At 38.3% G+C, this 17,098-nt stretch overlaps 1 protein-coding gene across 1 annotated transcript in view; it reads right to left on the reverse strand.

Moving 5' to 3' along the window:
* The window catches only part of LOC150097890 (sodium/potassium-transporting ATPase subunit alpha-like), a 397,473-nt gene that overhangs the window by 205,287 nt on the left and 175,088 nt on the right, over positions 1-17,098 (reverse strand). The window contains exon 10 of the mRNA XM_090406625.1: positions 4,260-4,392. Within this exon, the coding sequence (XP_090262751.1) occupies positions 4,260-4,392 (133 nt within the window). The remainder of the gene's footprint in view (positions 1-4,259; positions 4,393-17,098) is intronic.

Consider the following 17,098-nt stretch of genomic DNA (forward strand, 5'->3'; position numbering starts at 1 on the left):
GTCAAGAAAGGGTTTATGTGGAATTGCAAAACTGGTGATTTTGAGAAACTTAAGAAACAGCTTAGAGTAATACCATGGTACAAGGAAAGAATGTCAATAATGCATAGGAAGTGAACAGGGAATGTTTGAGTGAAGAAGTATCAGGCCACATACCCAGAGTCAGAGCAAGGACAAACCAAATAAGGTTTAAATGGATGAGTATCAATATGAAGCAGGAACTGGAAAAAAAAAAAAAAACATTGTGGAGAGAATATAAAGACAAAAGTGATCAGCATGCTTATGAGATATACAAAACAGCTAGAAGAGTGACTAGTATGGTAAGCTAGACTAAATCAGATTATGAGAGAAAATTAGCTAATCAGGCCAAAGTAAATCAAAAAGAATTTTTTCACTGTGTAATGAGTAAGAGAAAGAATGATTATAGAAGGATAACTTTAATCAATGCAAATAGTAGAAAAGTGACAGAAGCAGAAGTAATAGTTGAGTTATTAAGCATTCACTTTGCATGGGTGTTCATCCAGATGGAGATTTTGCACTTGCCACAGAGAAGGAAGTGAAAATTGAGGTAGGTGAACTGAAGTGGTTAAGCATGTTGAAAAATATCAATGTGAATACAGTGGTGGGACTGGACGACATGTAGGCTCATTTGTTATCTGAATGTGCAAGAGAACTAGCAGTGTCTCTGATCAAGATGTTTAAGTCTCAATTCTGAGAAGGTTCCAAAGGAGTGGAAAGAGGGCAATATAGTTCTATCACATAAACATGGTTTGATGACAGATGTAGCAAAGTACAGACTAGTTGGCAACTCAGGGGTGGTGGTTAAGGTATTCGAAAAATTGGTTAAAGACAGAATTCAAGAATGACTGGATAGGAATATGATATTCTATAGCTCTATTCCATATTTTATAACAGTAACAGCAGAATTAGATAAAGATGATGATTACACCATGGTACTGCTGGATCTTGCAAAGCCATTAGACAGATCAACACATAGGAAACTTTTGCATAAGCTGGAACAAATGGGAATTGATATGAAGCTGGTGGATGACAGACACCATAGAGTAGTATACAGTGGAGTGGAATCTAGGAGACTCAAGGTGACCAGTGATGTAAGGCTCTGTACCAGAGTCACTATTTTTTAATTTGTATATTAACGATATTGGGAGGGGGTTTAATGTTGTTAGCCTAAAAATCATTTTACGCTAACAACACTGACAAAACATAATATCTAGTAACATGCATTCCTTTTGTATGCTTAAAATATTTCAACATTAAAATGAAAATCAAGCAATCATCTGATCTTAAATAGTATTTACTAAAAGTTTATCTATTTCTACAGGAATCAGGATAACTCAAATGTGCTTTCACTTTCTAAATGATCAACATCTTCATCAACTGATTTTACCTGCTCATTTGATGATTTCTTAGTTTAGTATCACCATAGCTAGAATTGTGTTCCCTGCCAGGTTGGCATGAAAAAGATTGATATGGTAAAAAGTGCCTTAGAAGATAGAAATATAAGATCTGATAATGTTGGAGTCTTGACAGGTAACAGATTGACAGGAGGGTGCAAGTCACAACCCTTTGCCTTAGAATCAGACAGGCTTGAGAGAATTTGTTTCAATGATTTGTTCATTCTCTCACAAAGTCCATTACAATGAGGCCAGTATGGTAGTGTGAATATTTTCTTGATATTCAAAATCTTACAAACTTTTAGAAGCAATTCTGATGTAAAATATAGACCTCTGTCAGTCAAGAATGATTCAAGACAACCATACCTACAATGTTATCAATAAACATCTAGCTAAAGTTTCTGCCTTCTGGTCAGGCAGCAGAAATGCTTCCAGAAAGTAAAAAGACATATCTACAATAACAAAAATATATCTGTCATCTTTCAGTTGTGTTGAGGGGATCAACAATATCAGCAGAAATGTGCTGAAATGGCCTGACTAGTAGCTTTACAAATTGAAAAGGGGCTTACCCTCTGAATAGCTGACAAGTACGACAAGATTTCACATAATGCTTGACATCATATTTTATGGTTGGCCATAAAATATATCTTCAGTTGTGACCTGCCAAAGATGAAGCACGATATAGGTGGATTGATGATTGATACTGATTCAATAACCAAGATATCATCTTTGACTAAGTCACTAGCTTTTCTTGTATCCTAGTGTAACTCAAAGTAATTTGTACTCATTTCAGAAAAAAACTTTCTGGCTTAAAAGGCAATAATCCAATGGACAATCAGCATTTTGAATTTGGGTTTCACTTCTCCCCAAAACAGATCCTGCTGTTGAGCATTTCTAATTTCATCAATATCCCACTGTCATGAAATAGGCTCCTTTAATGGATTTTGTGATGAAATAGTAATAAAATTGATATCCACATCCTTCTCAGTAGGATCAACATGTTTTAATGATGACACTGAAAAACAAAACATTAAGGGAGTAGAGACATAGGACAATTTCTCTGAAAAGCAATTCCATCAAGAGAAATTATATCAGACTCATAATTACGTGTATATCTATGAAGTGATAGTAATTCTTCTCACAGGATCACTTGAAAAGAGGAACTATTAATTACTTGAGAGACCAACAGCTCATGAGAAACAGGAAGATAAACTATATCAGATAGGAGGGTAAAATAGTACTAATGCATGAAGGTTGTAGTAGAATGGAGGTATTAAACTAAAGACAATTTTGGAAAAATTGGTAAGGGTTCATATATAGAAATGGGTTGATGAGGGCACTACCATTTATGAAGTCCAGGATGAATTTGTTAAGGGGCATTCTTGTTTTAGTATGTGGTTGCCTTTTATAACAGAGTAATAAAAGTAGTGGATGAAGGTAAGGCATGCACTGTTCTTTATTTTGATTTTACAAAGGAATTTGATAAGGTACCATATGAAGAGTTAGTACTTAAGTTGCAATGTAAAGGTCTGGATATCAGGTTAGTGGCTTAGATTAGTAAATAGCTTTCTATTAAATATCAGAGTTGTATTGAGGAACAGTATCAGGGAGCAAGAAGATTACAATTGAAGTTTCAAAGGGTTAGGTACTGAGATACTGTTCAATCATCAATTTAATGCAGCAAAATGTAAGGTCTTGAGGTTTGGGAAACATCGATGGGACACTGCATACTCTATGGGAAGAGTTATACTGGAGGAAGTAGGAGAGACAAGAGATCTGGGGTTGATGATTGATAGAAACCTGAAATTTAGGGGACATATTGCAAAGGTGGTGAAGGTAACCTAGAGGATTGCTGCAATAATGAGAAGGACGCTGACCTGCAGAGATAAAACAGTTATCATTCCGTTGTATAAGACCCTGATCAGACCACACTTGGACTATTGTTCTCAGATTTGGTCCCCAGGATTTGAAGGGAATAAATTAACTATGGAAAGGGTACAAAGGCAGATAATAAAGATGGTTTCAGGACTGTACAATGATAGTTATGATGATCGGCTGAGGGGATGTGGACTGCAGAGTTTGGTGGATAGAAGAAGGAGAGGTGATATGATTGAGACTTTTAAACTGTTGAGAGTGGTTACAGGGTTGACACCGGGGAGTTCTTTTGCTTGGTTGAACAGCGGGAAGGAGTGATGACAAGAGGCCATCCCTGGGAGTTACGAAAGGAAAGTGGGAGCAAGAGGGTGAGGAGTGGTTTCTCTGCATGGAGGGTGATTGAACCATAGAATGCATTGCCTGATGGAGTGGTGAGAGTGAGAACGGTCAATGAGTTTAAGGAGTGGTAGGACAGACTTTGTGTTTCTTAGGGGGGACCTCCCCTCGATGAAGCTCGATAGACTTTGTGTTTCTTAGGAAGGACCTCTCACGATGAGTCTTTTGACTCCATGGAGGCCTGAATAATAATAATAATCTTTACCAATGATACTGTCACTGAATTACCTAGAGATATTCAATTTGTAAATGATGTGAAGATTGGGAGAATTATTAGTAACATTTCCAAGCTTCACATAGTATTGTGATTCTTAAAGACAATTTCATTAAGCTAAAAAGCAATTGAACAGGGACATCAGTTTACAGACATCCCTGTTCATGTAAATGTTTAAAGAGTGGTGTGAAAGACTTTTTGCAGTCTAAGGCAGATGGCAGAAATTAATTATGAGTCTATGATATCATGGAGGTCCAGAATAATAACCTTTTGAACAATCATTACAGACAGACTTCATAAAAAACTAAACTATAACTACAGATCTACCCTGTAGTATAATATTGTTTAATGAAAAAACTTACATGATACTTGTTGGTAGAATTAAAAGGTATTTCACACACTTTTGGATTGCGTTGGCGATACGCAGCAACGTTTCCAACAGCAAGCTCCATGCATTTCAAGATGGCAGACTCAGAGGCATCCCCAGTACATTCTCTGTAATATTAAAAGTATGAACTTCATAAAATTGAGATATGGAAATCAAATTAAGATTGCAGCAGCACTGAAAACAATTGAACACGACCCACAGTTTGTTTTTAATGAAATTTTATTTGCTAATTTTCAGTAACTAATATATCTCTGAACATCTCTGTATAAATTTTAACTGTAATAAAACTACTTTATTACAGTTAAAACCTTCAGCAAAAGGCATTTAAATTAAAAATTGGAGAGAATTTAACTTGACAATCACTATCTCTAAAGGTCATCGAGAAGTTGGCATCAAATTCAGGAATAGGCAGATAAAGATATGGTATACCCTATATCAGAGGTTAAAAACTTTACTGGATTAAAAGCCGCAATGTCAAAAAATTTGGAGGGGCATCATATATTATTATTATTATTATTATTAAAACAAGACCTCATGGAGTCAAAGACTCATCTAGGAGGTCCTTTTATCTCACACACATCTCATCATACCGGGTCTTAAACACATTCAAACTCCTTGCAGACACCACACTCTCAGGCAAGGCATTCCAATCATTCACAACTCTGCACGAAAAAAACCTGCCTCTCACTCCCCTACTCACACCCTCTTTATACAGTTTCCAGGTATGACCTCTGGTTCTCCCCTGATCTCCCACTATTCTCTGTAGAACTTCTCCACCATTGATCCTATAACAACCCCTTACCAACTTGTAGGTCTCTATCATATCTCCCCTCTTCCTTCTCTCCACTAGACTCTGCAAATCACATCTTTTCAATCTTTCCTCATACTCGACATTCCAGAGGTCAGAAACTACCTTAGTCAGTCGCCTTTGCACCCTTTCCAACATCTCTTCATCCTTCTGAAAACCAGGTGACCAAATCTGGGCACAATAGTCCATGTGTGGCCTAATCAAAGCCTTATACAATGGAACAAGAATCTCCCTACTTCTACACGTCAGTGTCTTCCTCATCATTCCCAGAAGTCTTTGTGTTGTCTTCACAATTTTGGAGATGTGTCCCCTAAATTTTAGATCCTTATCCACTATCACTCCCAGATCTCTTATTTCCTCTACTTCCAACAATATATTCTCACCAAGCATAAATTCTGCATCCCATCTTTGTTTTCCAAATTTTAAAACCTTACATTTTGCAACATTGAACTCGCATCCCCATTTGCTTGCCCAATCACTCAATTTATTCAAGTCTTCTTGCAAGGCCACAACATCTTCACTACTCTTTATGGTTCGTCCCAACTTTGCATCATCTGCAAACAACTGAATATCTCCATCCAAATCTTCGCCAATATCATTAATATATAAGTTAAATAGTAATGGCCCTAAAACAGATACCTGAGGCACTCCACTAGTGACTTTCCTTTTCCTGGATATTGCACCCCCATACACAACTTGTTGATACCTATCAGATAGCCAGTCTCCAATCCAATGCACTAATCTAATATCCAACCCCATCTGCTCTAGTTTGACTGTCAACTTATCATGAGGTACTCTATCAAAAGCTTTTGCAAAATACAAGTATATTACTGTGTATACTTCTCCTCTGTCCAAGGAAGCAGTCACTTTATTGTAATAAGTAAGTAGATTACTAAAACACGACCTCCCTTTAGCAAATCCATGCTGTCCATCAAAGATTATACCATTGTTGTCAATCCAACTCTGGATCCTAGTTCTCACAAGCTTCTCCAACAACTTAACCACAACACCTGACACACAGATAGGCCTATAGTTTGATGCTTGAGTTCGATCACCTCCTTTATGAAGTGGCACAATCTTGCCCTCCTTCCACTCTTTAGGGACTTGACCAAGTGCAAGACTCTTATTAAAAAAATATGTCAAGGCAGGTGTCAACTCTCTGGCACATTTCCTTCAGAATATGTGGTGATATATTATCAAGTCCCACAGCCTTATTTACATCTAGTTTACTCAACTCCCCAAACACTTCTTGCTCACTTACAGTCAGTCTCTCCTCCCAATCATCAACTGCTCTTAATCTCTCCATGAAGTCACATTCACAAGATTGAAAGATCTTTATGAACTGCTCATTAAGTATCTCCACCACACATTCTGCAACAGCTTTATACCATTTCCTACAATCAATGTCATCCTTCCATAATCATTCTTTCTTTTGCTGGCTACATATTGAAAGAACTCCCTAGGATTCTTTTTAGCTTCATTAGCTAACTGCTGTTCATACCTCTCTTTAGCTACTCTCACCAACCAAGTCACCCTCCTTGCCTGGTCTTTGTACATCTCATGAAATTGGTTACTTCCACTTCTCTTATGCTGCTTCTACAATGCCCTTTTTCTCTGTATTGCATGCTTAATCTCTTTATTCATCCATCTCACACCTACCTTATTTAACCTTCTCACCCATGGTATACGTTTAGACATTGCATCTACTAAATATTTTTTGAAAATCCCCCAAGCTGCATTGATCTCTTTTCCAGCTAACTCCTCATTCCACACTACACGCACAAGCTGTCGCCTGAGCTCTTCATAATCACCCACCTTGTAGTTCCACATATACCCTTTTTTCACAGGGGTCCTTGCACTGCTGGCAACCACCCAAGTAATCACCTCATGGTCACTTTCACCAATGGGTGGATGATTTGATACCTCATTGATAATTACATCCTCGGTTAAGATGACCAAATCCAAGACCCTTAATCCTCTTGTGCCCTCTGTTACATACCGTCTGAGGTAGTTATCCCTCAAAAACTCAAGAAACTCATTTTCTTTACTTCCAGTTGCTATCTCTTCATTCCAGTCTATATTGCCATAATTAAAATCACCCATAATGATCACCCTTTTCTTATTTGCTTGGCTTATTTGACTATACATTTCAGTATCACCACCATCCACATTACCAGGTCTATAACAACATCCCACCAAGTATTTGATTCTATTCACCTCTATCTCACACCATACTGCCTCAGAACCACTGGCCCCATTTCCCTCTTGCATCTCTACCCTGTATGGACATAACTCTTTCTCTATCATCAATAGCACTCCCCCTCCCTTTTTACCCCTTCTATCCTCACGAAACACATCATACCTTTCCATCTCTATTCCTGTCAGGATGTCATCCTCATCTAACCATGTCTCACTTATTCCGACAATCTCTGGGTGCACAGACGCAATTAGTGCAACCATTTCATCCGCCTTGTTTCTTATACTTCTAGCATTGGTATACAAACACAACAACTCATTTCTGGATCTACAGCTAGTTCCACTGATACCACTCACTCGATGTGATCTCTCCATGCTGGACTGGGGCCATTTCCCTTTCTGCTTCTTCATTTTAGAACCCTTTGCAATTCCATCTGTTTCCTTTTGATCCCTGATCATCCCATTACTTTCCTGCCTACACATTCTCTCACCTCCTGTTGGAGCACCCACCTTTCTCACGCTGTGTATCCCTGTCCACCCTGAGCTTCCCCATTTCCCTGCTCCTCTTGCACACCCATTCTCTCATTTTCTATACTCATTCCACTCACTTCCTCATTCATTTCCACTTCTTCAATCTCTCCTGTCTTACTCTCCTGCTCTTCCACATCACTCCCCTCTCGATCTGATTCATTCTCTCTATTCACTTCTCTACCTTCCAGCAGCAGTCTCTCCAAGCGACTCACGCCATTACCACTCAAATGCAGTCCATCGCTCCCATATAGCTCACTTCGTCCCTCAAACTCATTCCACACATTAACAAACTGTACTCCCATCTCCTCACACATTTCAGCCAGAATATCATTCATAATCCTTGCTCTCCGCCTCATTTCACCACAATCATACCTAGGCAACACACTGACCACCCTTCCTGTCACACTATTCTCCTTTATCTTTCCAAGCAGTCTCCTGACATTCATTTTGACATGCTCTTTGTTCTCTCTCAAAGCATTCGTACCAATTAATACAATTAACTCTTTTGCTCGTTCCCGCCTCATATTCAATGCCTCAATCACTCTACTCATTTTACCGCCTGGAAAACATACCTTGTGCATTTTATCCTCTAGCACACCTTTAATAATGGAGTCACCATACAATGCCACTCGCTCATCTTTTGTTATCTCTTTCATGCCATCATGATTTATTTTAATAGTTTTGACCTGAATTCTCTTAATTTCATTCCGCATCCATTTCATTTCTTGCTTCGTCCAATCCAATTCACCTTCTGAACCTCACGACACATTCACTCTATCATTAAATCTTTCTAACTTTCTAACTCTCGACCCCCTCTTCTCACTTTCCCTCTCATTGATCCTTCTTTGTTTCCGTACTTTCGGTCCAACATACGTCCAACTTTCACTATCATTCTTCTCACTTTCACTCTCACATATCTTTCTTTGTTTCCGTACTTTCGGACTAACATGCGTCCAACTTTCGCTATAATTCTTCTCACTTTTACTGTCATTCATCTTTCTTTGGTTCAGTACTTTCGTTCCAACATGCGTCCAACTTTCGCCATCAGCCATTCTTTTTTTACTATCATTCATTCTTTCGATTTTTTTTACTTGCGATTTCTGCACCACGCCATTTCTACTTTCATTCGTTCTCTCAATTTCGTTTCTTTCTGCCTAACTTTCGTCCCTTTTAACATCCGTTACGGTTGTCAAATCGCTCTTTTTCTTTTTTCCTGATTTTTTAACATTTTTTCGCCTGTCTTTCTCGCCATCCTCTTTCAAACGTGCACTCACGACACAATCGGTACTAGCATTTTCTGTCATCAACTTCATATTCGCATTCATCAATTCCTCGTTCAGGTCACATTTCGCACACACCCTTCTTCCATCCACTTGGATGGAAGAAGGGTTCACCATATATTATACAGAATGTTTGTAAAGTTGATCACATGCCATTTAGAGATATGCTATCGACTTTACAAACATTCTGTATAATAATTTATGATGCCCCTCCATTTTTTTTATCCAAATCTTATAAGTGTCAGTTAAAATGCAATACACGATAAAAAAAAAATATGGATTCTCCATAGCTCAAATGGAAAAAAAAATACCCTTCAGTTGTAAGGATATTGGCTTGAATGGCATGTAATCTTACAAAGAAATGTTACAAGGTCATTTCACCCTGGATAGGGTACAACAGGAGGATAACAAAAATGATATCAGAATGTAAAATGTTGGTTATGAGGATAGACTTAAAACTTGTAAAGTACAGAGTTTGGTGGATAGAAGATAAAGGAACGGATATGATCAAGACAAACGTGGGTGGTCTGAAAAGTTCTCGGCCTCGACTACAAATGGCAACACTATCGGCAAAATTTTTTTTGTGAGTTGGTACATCTGTCATAAGCATTCATATGAAATTGCAAGTCATTCTATCAAGTAGTTTTTTTTATATAGCTGTCAGAAGCCAAAGTGTTGTCTGTATCCCTTTAAATGGATAATATTCAGTATCGTGCAGTTATAAAATTCTTTGTAAAAGAAGGTTTAATGGCAAAAGAAATTCATTCGAAGTTCATAAAAGTTTATGGGCACTCGTCTCCTTCGTTTTCGACAATTAAGAAATGGGCTTCGGAGTTTAAACATGGCCGTACCTGCATTGAAGATGATCCACATGAAGGACGTCCAAAAAATGTAACAACGCTAGAAATCATTGATCAGGGCACGATATGGTATTGGATGACCGGTGAATCGAAGTGCGTGAAATTGCTGAGACTATAGGCATTTCAAAAGAACATGTAGGATATATTTTGCATGGAGAATATATCTATTTGCATGGAGAATTGCAAATGAAAAAGCTTTAACAAGAATAAAACTGATTTTGTAGATTGATTTATTACTATGGATAAGACTTGGATTCACCAGCACACACCAGAATCCAAACAGTCAAAACAGTGGACAGAAGCTGGTTGTTCAGCGCCAAAGAATACAAGGTCATGGCATCGGGGTTTTGGGATGCAAAAGCATTTTGTTTATTAATTATCTTGAAAAGGGTAAAACAAGAACCAGGGAATATTATTCCAATCTTTTAACCAGACTAAATGAAAAAATTCCTGAGAAAAGACCTGGTTTGCAAAAGAAAAAAAATCATCTTTCATCAGGACAATGCACCTGCTCACAAAGATGTTTTGGCAATGGGAAAATTAAGGGATCTGCACTATGAATTGTTGGAACATCCACCCTATTCCCCAGATTTGGCTCCCTCTGACTTCTATCTCTTCCCAAAACTAAAAATCTTTCTCACTGGTCAGCGCTTTTCTTCGAATCAAGAGGTGATTGCAGCAGTAAAGGAGTATTTTACAGATCTTACTGAGAATCACTACTACAGGGATGGGATAATGCTGCTGGAGCATCACTAGAATAAATGCATTAGTTTTAAGGAAGATTATGTTGATGAATAAAAATAATTCAAAAATTTTTAATCAATTTTTTCATTGTTAGGCTGAGAACCTTTCAGACCACCCATGTATGTAGGAGGCAGAATTTTTATTCTCAAAGAAATTTTATTTCTTGCTGAATAGTAAAACCAACCTGAGAATACACACAACTCTGGTAATGGAAGCATGCTTAGATATTGATTATCACTCATATTGATGTCTGATAACACATCTAGAGATAATAATTAACAAAAATTATGCAGCTATTAAATTATCACATTGATATTTCATCTTCGTCATCAAGGCATCTTTATGGTAACAAAGAAATACAACTAAGCAAATGCATGCAAGAACACCAGCAAGATCTCATCATGGAACGAACGCACACACACACACACACACACACACACACACACACACACACACACACACACACACACACACACACACACACACACAGAGAGAGAGAGAGAGAGAGAGAGAGAGAGAGCCAGTTAAGAGTATAAAAAGCAGATCCTATAAAAAGGATCCTATAGTCTTAACTGGCACTCTTCTGTGGGTGCTATATAATGAGATCTTGCTAAATGTCTCCAGATGACAGTTCCCAAGATTTTTCTAATGTGAGGGTCGAATTTGTTTAGATTTAGAGGATACTGTAGTACTGTTGCACATTTTACGAGGGTTGTTCGATAAGTCCGTGCAAAAATGAAGAAAACATAATTTTTTTGGAACAAACATTTTTTATTTTTCAACATAGTCTCCTTTAAGGTCTATTCACTTAGTCCAACAATGCGCGAGTTTTTTGATCCCATCCACATAGTATGATTTGTCCAATTCTTCAAAATAGTCAGTTGTTTCGGCAATCACCTGATCGTTGGATGAAAATCTCTTTCCTGTCAGCCATTTTTTCATATTTGGAAACAGATAGCAGTCCAAGGGAGCCAAATCTGGAGAGAGGGGTGGGTGGGATGATAAAGGCTTTTGTAGGGTAAATCTAACAATTTTGAGGTCACAATTGCAGAAGAGCAAGCGAGTGCATTGTTGTAGTGAAAAAGAATCTTCTTTTCTACCAAGTGTGGTCATTTTTCCTTTATTTCATTATTTAAATGATCCAGCAAAGACGCATAATACACTCCGGTAATTGTTTTGCCCTTTACCAAGAAGTCTATGAAGATTATGCCACGAGCATCCCAGAAGACAGTTGCCACAACCTTTCCTGCTGAAGGAATAGTTTTTGCTTTCTTTGGTGCAGATTCCCTGCTTGCAACCCATTGTTTTGATTGTTCCTTGGTCTCAAGCTGGTAGTGATGAATCCATGTTTCGTCCACTGTTACGAAACGACGCAAAAATTCCTCTGGATTTCGTTGAAACAGCTTCAAGCTGTCCTTGCAACAGCTCACACGTTGACGCTTTTGAGCAAATGCGCCACCCATCTTGCGAATAGTTTTCTCACCTGTAAATGTTCATGTAAAATATTATGTATGCGGTCAGTTGAGATGCCCACAGCCTTAGCAATTTCAATCACCTTCACTCTTCTATCATCCATCACCATATCATGGATTTTTTCAATTTCTGGAGTAGTGACCCCAACAGGGCATCCAGAACGTTCAGCGTCACTTGGGCTCATATGGCCACTTCGAAAGTTACTAAATCACTTATAAAACGTTCTAATCGAAGGTGCATACTCACCATAAGGTTTATCAAGCTTAGCTTTGGTTTCCTGAGCCATTTTGACTTTCAAAAAGTAATGTTTAATCACTATATGAAATTCTTTCTCATCCATTTTTCACAAATCACGGTACTTGATCGATTCAAATGAACGCCAAACACAGAGTAATAGATCTATCTGACTGAAACTGTTTCTGATCCTCCAACAGTTGCCAACAACTAAAAATAACCTCGCTACATACCGGTAGCGCCATCTCTTAGACTTTGCACGGACTAATCGAAAAACCTCATAAAAATAATCTCTCTCTCTCTCTCTCTCAGACTTATATCTGTTTCTATATAAATCTCAGAGACTATTTCTAAAATATGCCATAGCGCTACAACATTCTCCAAATGCAAAGAAATTCAGCTGCTTCACATTTCCAAAAACCTAGGAGCTGCCTCAACATCATGTCAAGAACAACAATTCAACATTCACAGGGTATCTATCATACTTTGCCTTGAACTCATTTACAGTCATGGCACCCACAACAGACTATGGCAGCTTATTCCACTCATTCTCCACTTTCCAAGTAAAAAACCTAGCTCTAACACCCTTGCTAACCACACTCTTGTCCAGCTTCCATGGATGGCCCCTAGTCCTCCCACCACCAGTCCTAGTCTCAAAAATATCTTCTGAACTAATCTTATAGAAACCCTTCAGTAATTTGAATGTCTCCATCATATCATCTCTTTTCTGCCTATCAACCAATAGAGTTCATTCCATAGACCTGCTATCATCTTGGTCACTTGTCTCTGGATCCTCTCTACCTCCTCCCCCATCAAGAAGAAACCCTGGCACCCAAATCTGGGCACAGTAGTCTAGATGGGGTCTTATCAAGGCTCGATACAGAGGAACAATAACCTGTTTGTCTCGGCTCGTCAAAGTATTTTTCAGCAACCAAGTGATTTGATGAGCTGATTTAGCCACTTTCACGATGTGCCCCCTAAACTTCAAGTCCCTATCCACCAACACTCCCAAATCCCTGGCCTCGTCAATCTTCTGGAGTACAGTTCCACCAATGTGGTATACTGCTGCTAATCTTTTCATCCCAAAATGCATAACCTTACATTTTGCCACATTAAATTGATATCCATTCTTCTTAGCCTAGTCCTCCAAACTATCCAAATCATCCTGAAAAACATCTGACCTCCATGGAGTCAGAGACTCATTGTGGGAGATACACGCTATTGCACGCAAAGCTCATCCAACTGTGCTTTAAACTGATTCAGTGTGTCTGATTCATTCACAACATACTCAGGCAATGCATTCCACTCACCAACCACTCTCAATGCAAAGAACCTACTCCTCACTCCTCAAGCAGCCAATCTTCAAACCAATGAAATAATCTACTATCTAACCCCATCTGTTCCAATTTAATGATCAGATTTTCATGTGGTAATCTATCAAAGACCTTTGCAAAATCTAATTATACTTCTATATATGCATGCCCCATATACAGCCTGATATCACTTCCCTCAAATACTTTTTGATCATTTCCCTTGTACTGACAATATCTTTCCTCTGTAGCATCCTTGCTCCCAGCTGTATTTTTAAGTTTGTCATAATCAACAGTTCTTCCTTATTGAAAATTTATCATGCTTACCCACCTCTAGGATCAAGACTGCATGATGACTCTGCCTAAGAACAGAACCCTGTGGTACACCACTACTCATTTGCCTTCTCTTGAGTTAAATTTCCCCTTATATACTTTTTGATGCCTGTTCTTTAGCCAGAGTAACTATTTTGGTTATGGAAAAATTTTATGCTATTATTAAGTCCAGTACTCTCAAACTCTAGACTCTGTTCATCACATGCTGTTTCAGGGAACAATTTTTGTAGCTAATAAAGTTCATTTCCTCTCCCTTGCTTATCCTTTCCTCCTTCCAAATGTATTTTCCAACAGATGAAATCGTACAATTATTCTCATGGGTTACCACATTATTATGTTGAGGAGATACAGGGAGCTATACTTGAGAGCTTAAACTTCCTGCAGGTTATCATGGGACTGTTCCGATGCAAAGTGTAGTCTACACATGCACGCACAAACATGTACTCCTCAAATGGACTATGTCACCACTGGACAGCAGACCATATCAAGTCAAGAAACCATTCCTCTCGAATGTTACTCAGGATGAGAAGAATCACATAAGTGACTTAGGCAAAGTTAAGGCAATAAGAACATGCTACAGTTATAAAATTCAGTCTGTACAGTGGGAAAGCACTTAGCCAAAGCAACATCTTCAAATATATTTTGTCAACCTGAAATTTGAGATCACTCAAAACAGATGACAGACTAAAAGAGAAGGAGTAGCCACTGGAAATAGCAAATATGACACCATAGGCATTTTAGATAGTTAAGGTTCAAAGCACTTCACTGATCTGGATGTGTCCTTTATTAAAGCCTTAAAAAAAGAAATAATAATGACCTCCTTCTTCTTCATCTTCAGAATTCTTCAACATCCAAGCAATCTGATCAGCTATTCTCTACACTTTTGCAATATGCCCACTACACTTTAACAACCTGTCCACACTTACTCACAAAACGATTGGCCTTCAGTTTTCTGGAGTCCAATTTTATTAATACAAAGGTGGTCTGAAAAGTTCTCGGCCTAACAATGAAAAAAACGAATTTATAATTTCAAAATTATTTTTATTTTTCAACATAATATCCCTTAAGACTAATACATTTATTCCAGCAATGCTCCAGCACCATTATCCCATCCCTGTAGTGGTTATCAGTAAAATCTGCAAAATACCCCTCTACAGCTGCAATCACCTCTTGATTCAAAGAAGAAAGCTGACCAGCAAGGAAGAGTTTTAATTTTGGGAACAGATAGAAGTCAGAGGGAACCAAATCTGGGAATGTTCCAACAAGGAACAAATCTGGGGAACGTTTTCTTCTGCAAACCGGGTCTTTTCTCACGAATTTTTTTCATTCATCTAGTTTTGTTAAAAGATCGGAATAATATTCTCCAGTTATGGTTTTACCATTTTCAATATAATTAATAAACAAAATGCCTTTATATCCCAAAACACCAATGCCATGACCTTTCCTGCTGATGGAACCGACTTTGTCTTCTTTGGTGCTGAACAACCAGCTTCTGTCCACCATTACATACCTTTCACTGGTATGTAATGGTGAATCCAAGTCTCATCCATAGTAATAAATGGACGCACAAAATCAGTTTTATTCTTTTAAAATGCTTCAAGCATGGCACCCATCTTGCGCAAAGCTTTTTCATATGCAATTCTTCATGCAAAATATATTATTATTATTATTATTAACATGCCTCCATGGAGTCAAAAGACTCATCGTGGGAGGTCCTTTCTAAGAAACATAAGTCTATCAAGACTCATCGAGGGAGGTCCCTCCTAGGAAACACAAAGTCTATCATACCACTCCTTAAATGTATTGACCGTTCTCGTTCTCACCACTCTGTCAAGCAATGCATTCCATGGTTCAACCACCCTGCATGCAAAGAAACCATTCCTCAACCTCTTTCTCACAGTTTCCTTTTGTAACTTCCAGGGATGGCCCCTTGTCACGACTACTTCCCGCTGTTCAACCAAGCGAAAGAACTCCCCAGTGTCAACCCTGTAACCACCTCTCAACAGTTCAAAAGTCTCAATCATATCAACTCTCCTTCTTCTATCCACCAAACTCTGCAGTCCACACTCCCACAGCCGATCCTCATAACTACCATTGTACAGTCCTGACACCATCTTTGTTATCTGCCTTTGTATCCCTTTCCATAGTTAATTTATCCCCTTCAAATCCTGGGGACCAAATCTGAGAACAATAGTCTAAGTGTGGTCTGATCAGAGTCTTATACAATGGAATGATAACGCGTTTATCTCTACAGGTCAGTGTCCTTCTCATTATTGCAGCAATCCTCTGTGTTACCTTCACTACCTTTGCAATATGTGCCCTAAATTTCAGGTTTCTGTTCTTTTGAAATGCCTACAGTCTTAGAAATTTCACGCACTCTGACTTGCCAGTCATCCAATACCATATCGTGCACTTGATCGATGATTTCTGGTGTTGTTACAATTTTTGGATGTCCTTCATGTGGATCATCTCCAAGGCTGGTACGCCCATGTTTAAACTCGGCAGCCCATTTCTTAATTGTCGAAAACGAAGGAGAAGAGTGGCCATAAACTTTTATGAACTTCGAATGAATTTCTTTTGGCATTAAACCCTTTTTTTACAAAGAATTTTATAACCGCACGATACTGAATTTTATCCATTTCAAGGGATACAGACAACACTTTTGCTTCAGAGAGACTATAAAACAAATACTTGATAGAATGACTTTCAATTTCACAATGAATGCTTATGACAGATTTTACCAACTTAGAAAAAAAAAATCTTGCCAATAGTGTTGCCATCTATGGTCAAGTCCAAGAACTTTTCAGACCACCTTCGTATGATATACAGCTTGTCATCGCTCTCTACCCCCAAAGTGCATGACGTCACTCACATTTAATTAGCAGATGTTATCCTTTGCTTATACTAGCAGTTTATTTAAATCATTCTGCAGAATCTTTATATGATCTTTGTTGATTATTGTTCTTCCCAGTTTTGCACCATCAGCAAACAACTGGATATTTCCCCCTTAAATCATTTCCTACGTCACTGATATACAAATTAAA

Source organism: Typopeltis vanoorti, chromosome 16 (genome assembly GCF_054136105.1).
Source record: "Typopeltis vanoorti isolate ZY-2024b chromosome 16, IOZ_Tvanoo_1.0, whole genome shotgun sequence".
NCBI lineage: Eukaryota > Metazoa > Arthropoda > Arachnida > Uropygi > Thelyphonidae > Typopeltis > Typopeltis vanoorti.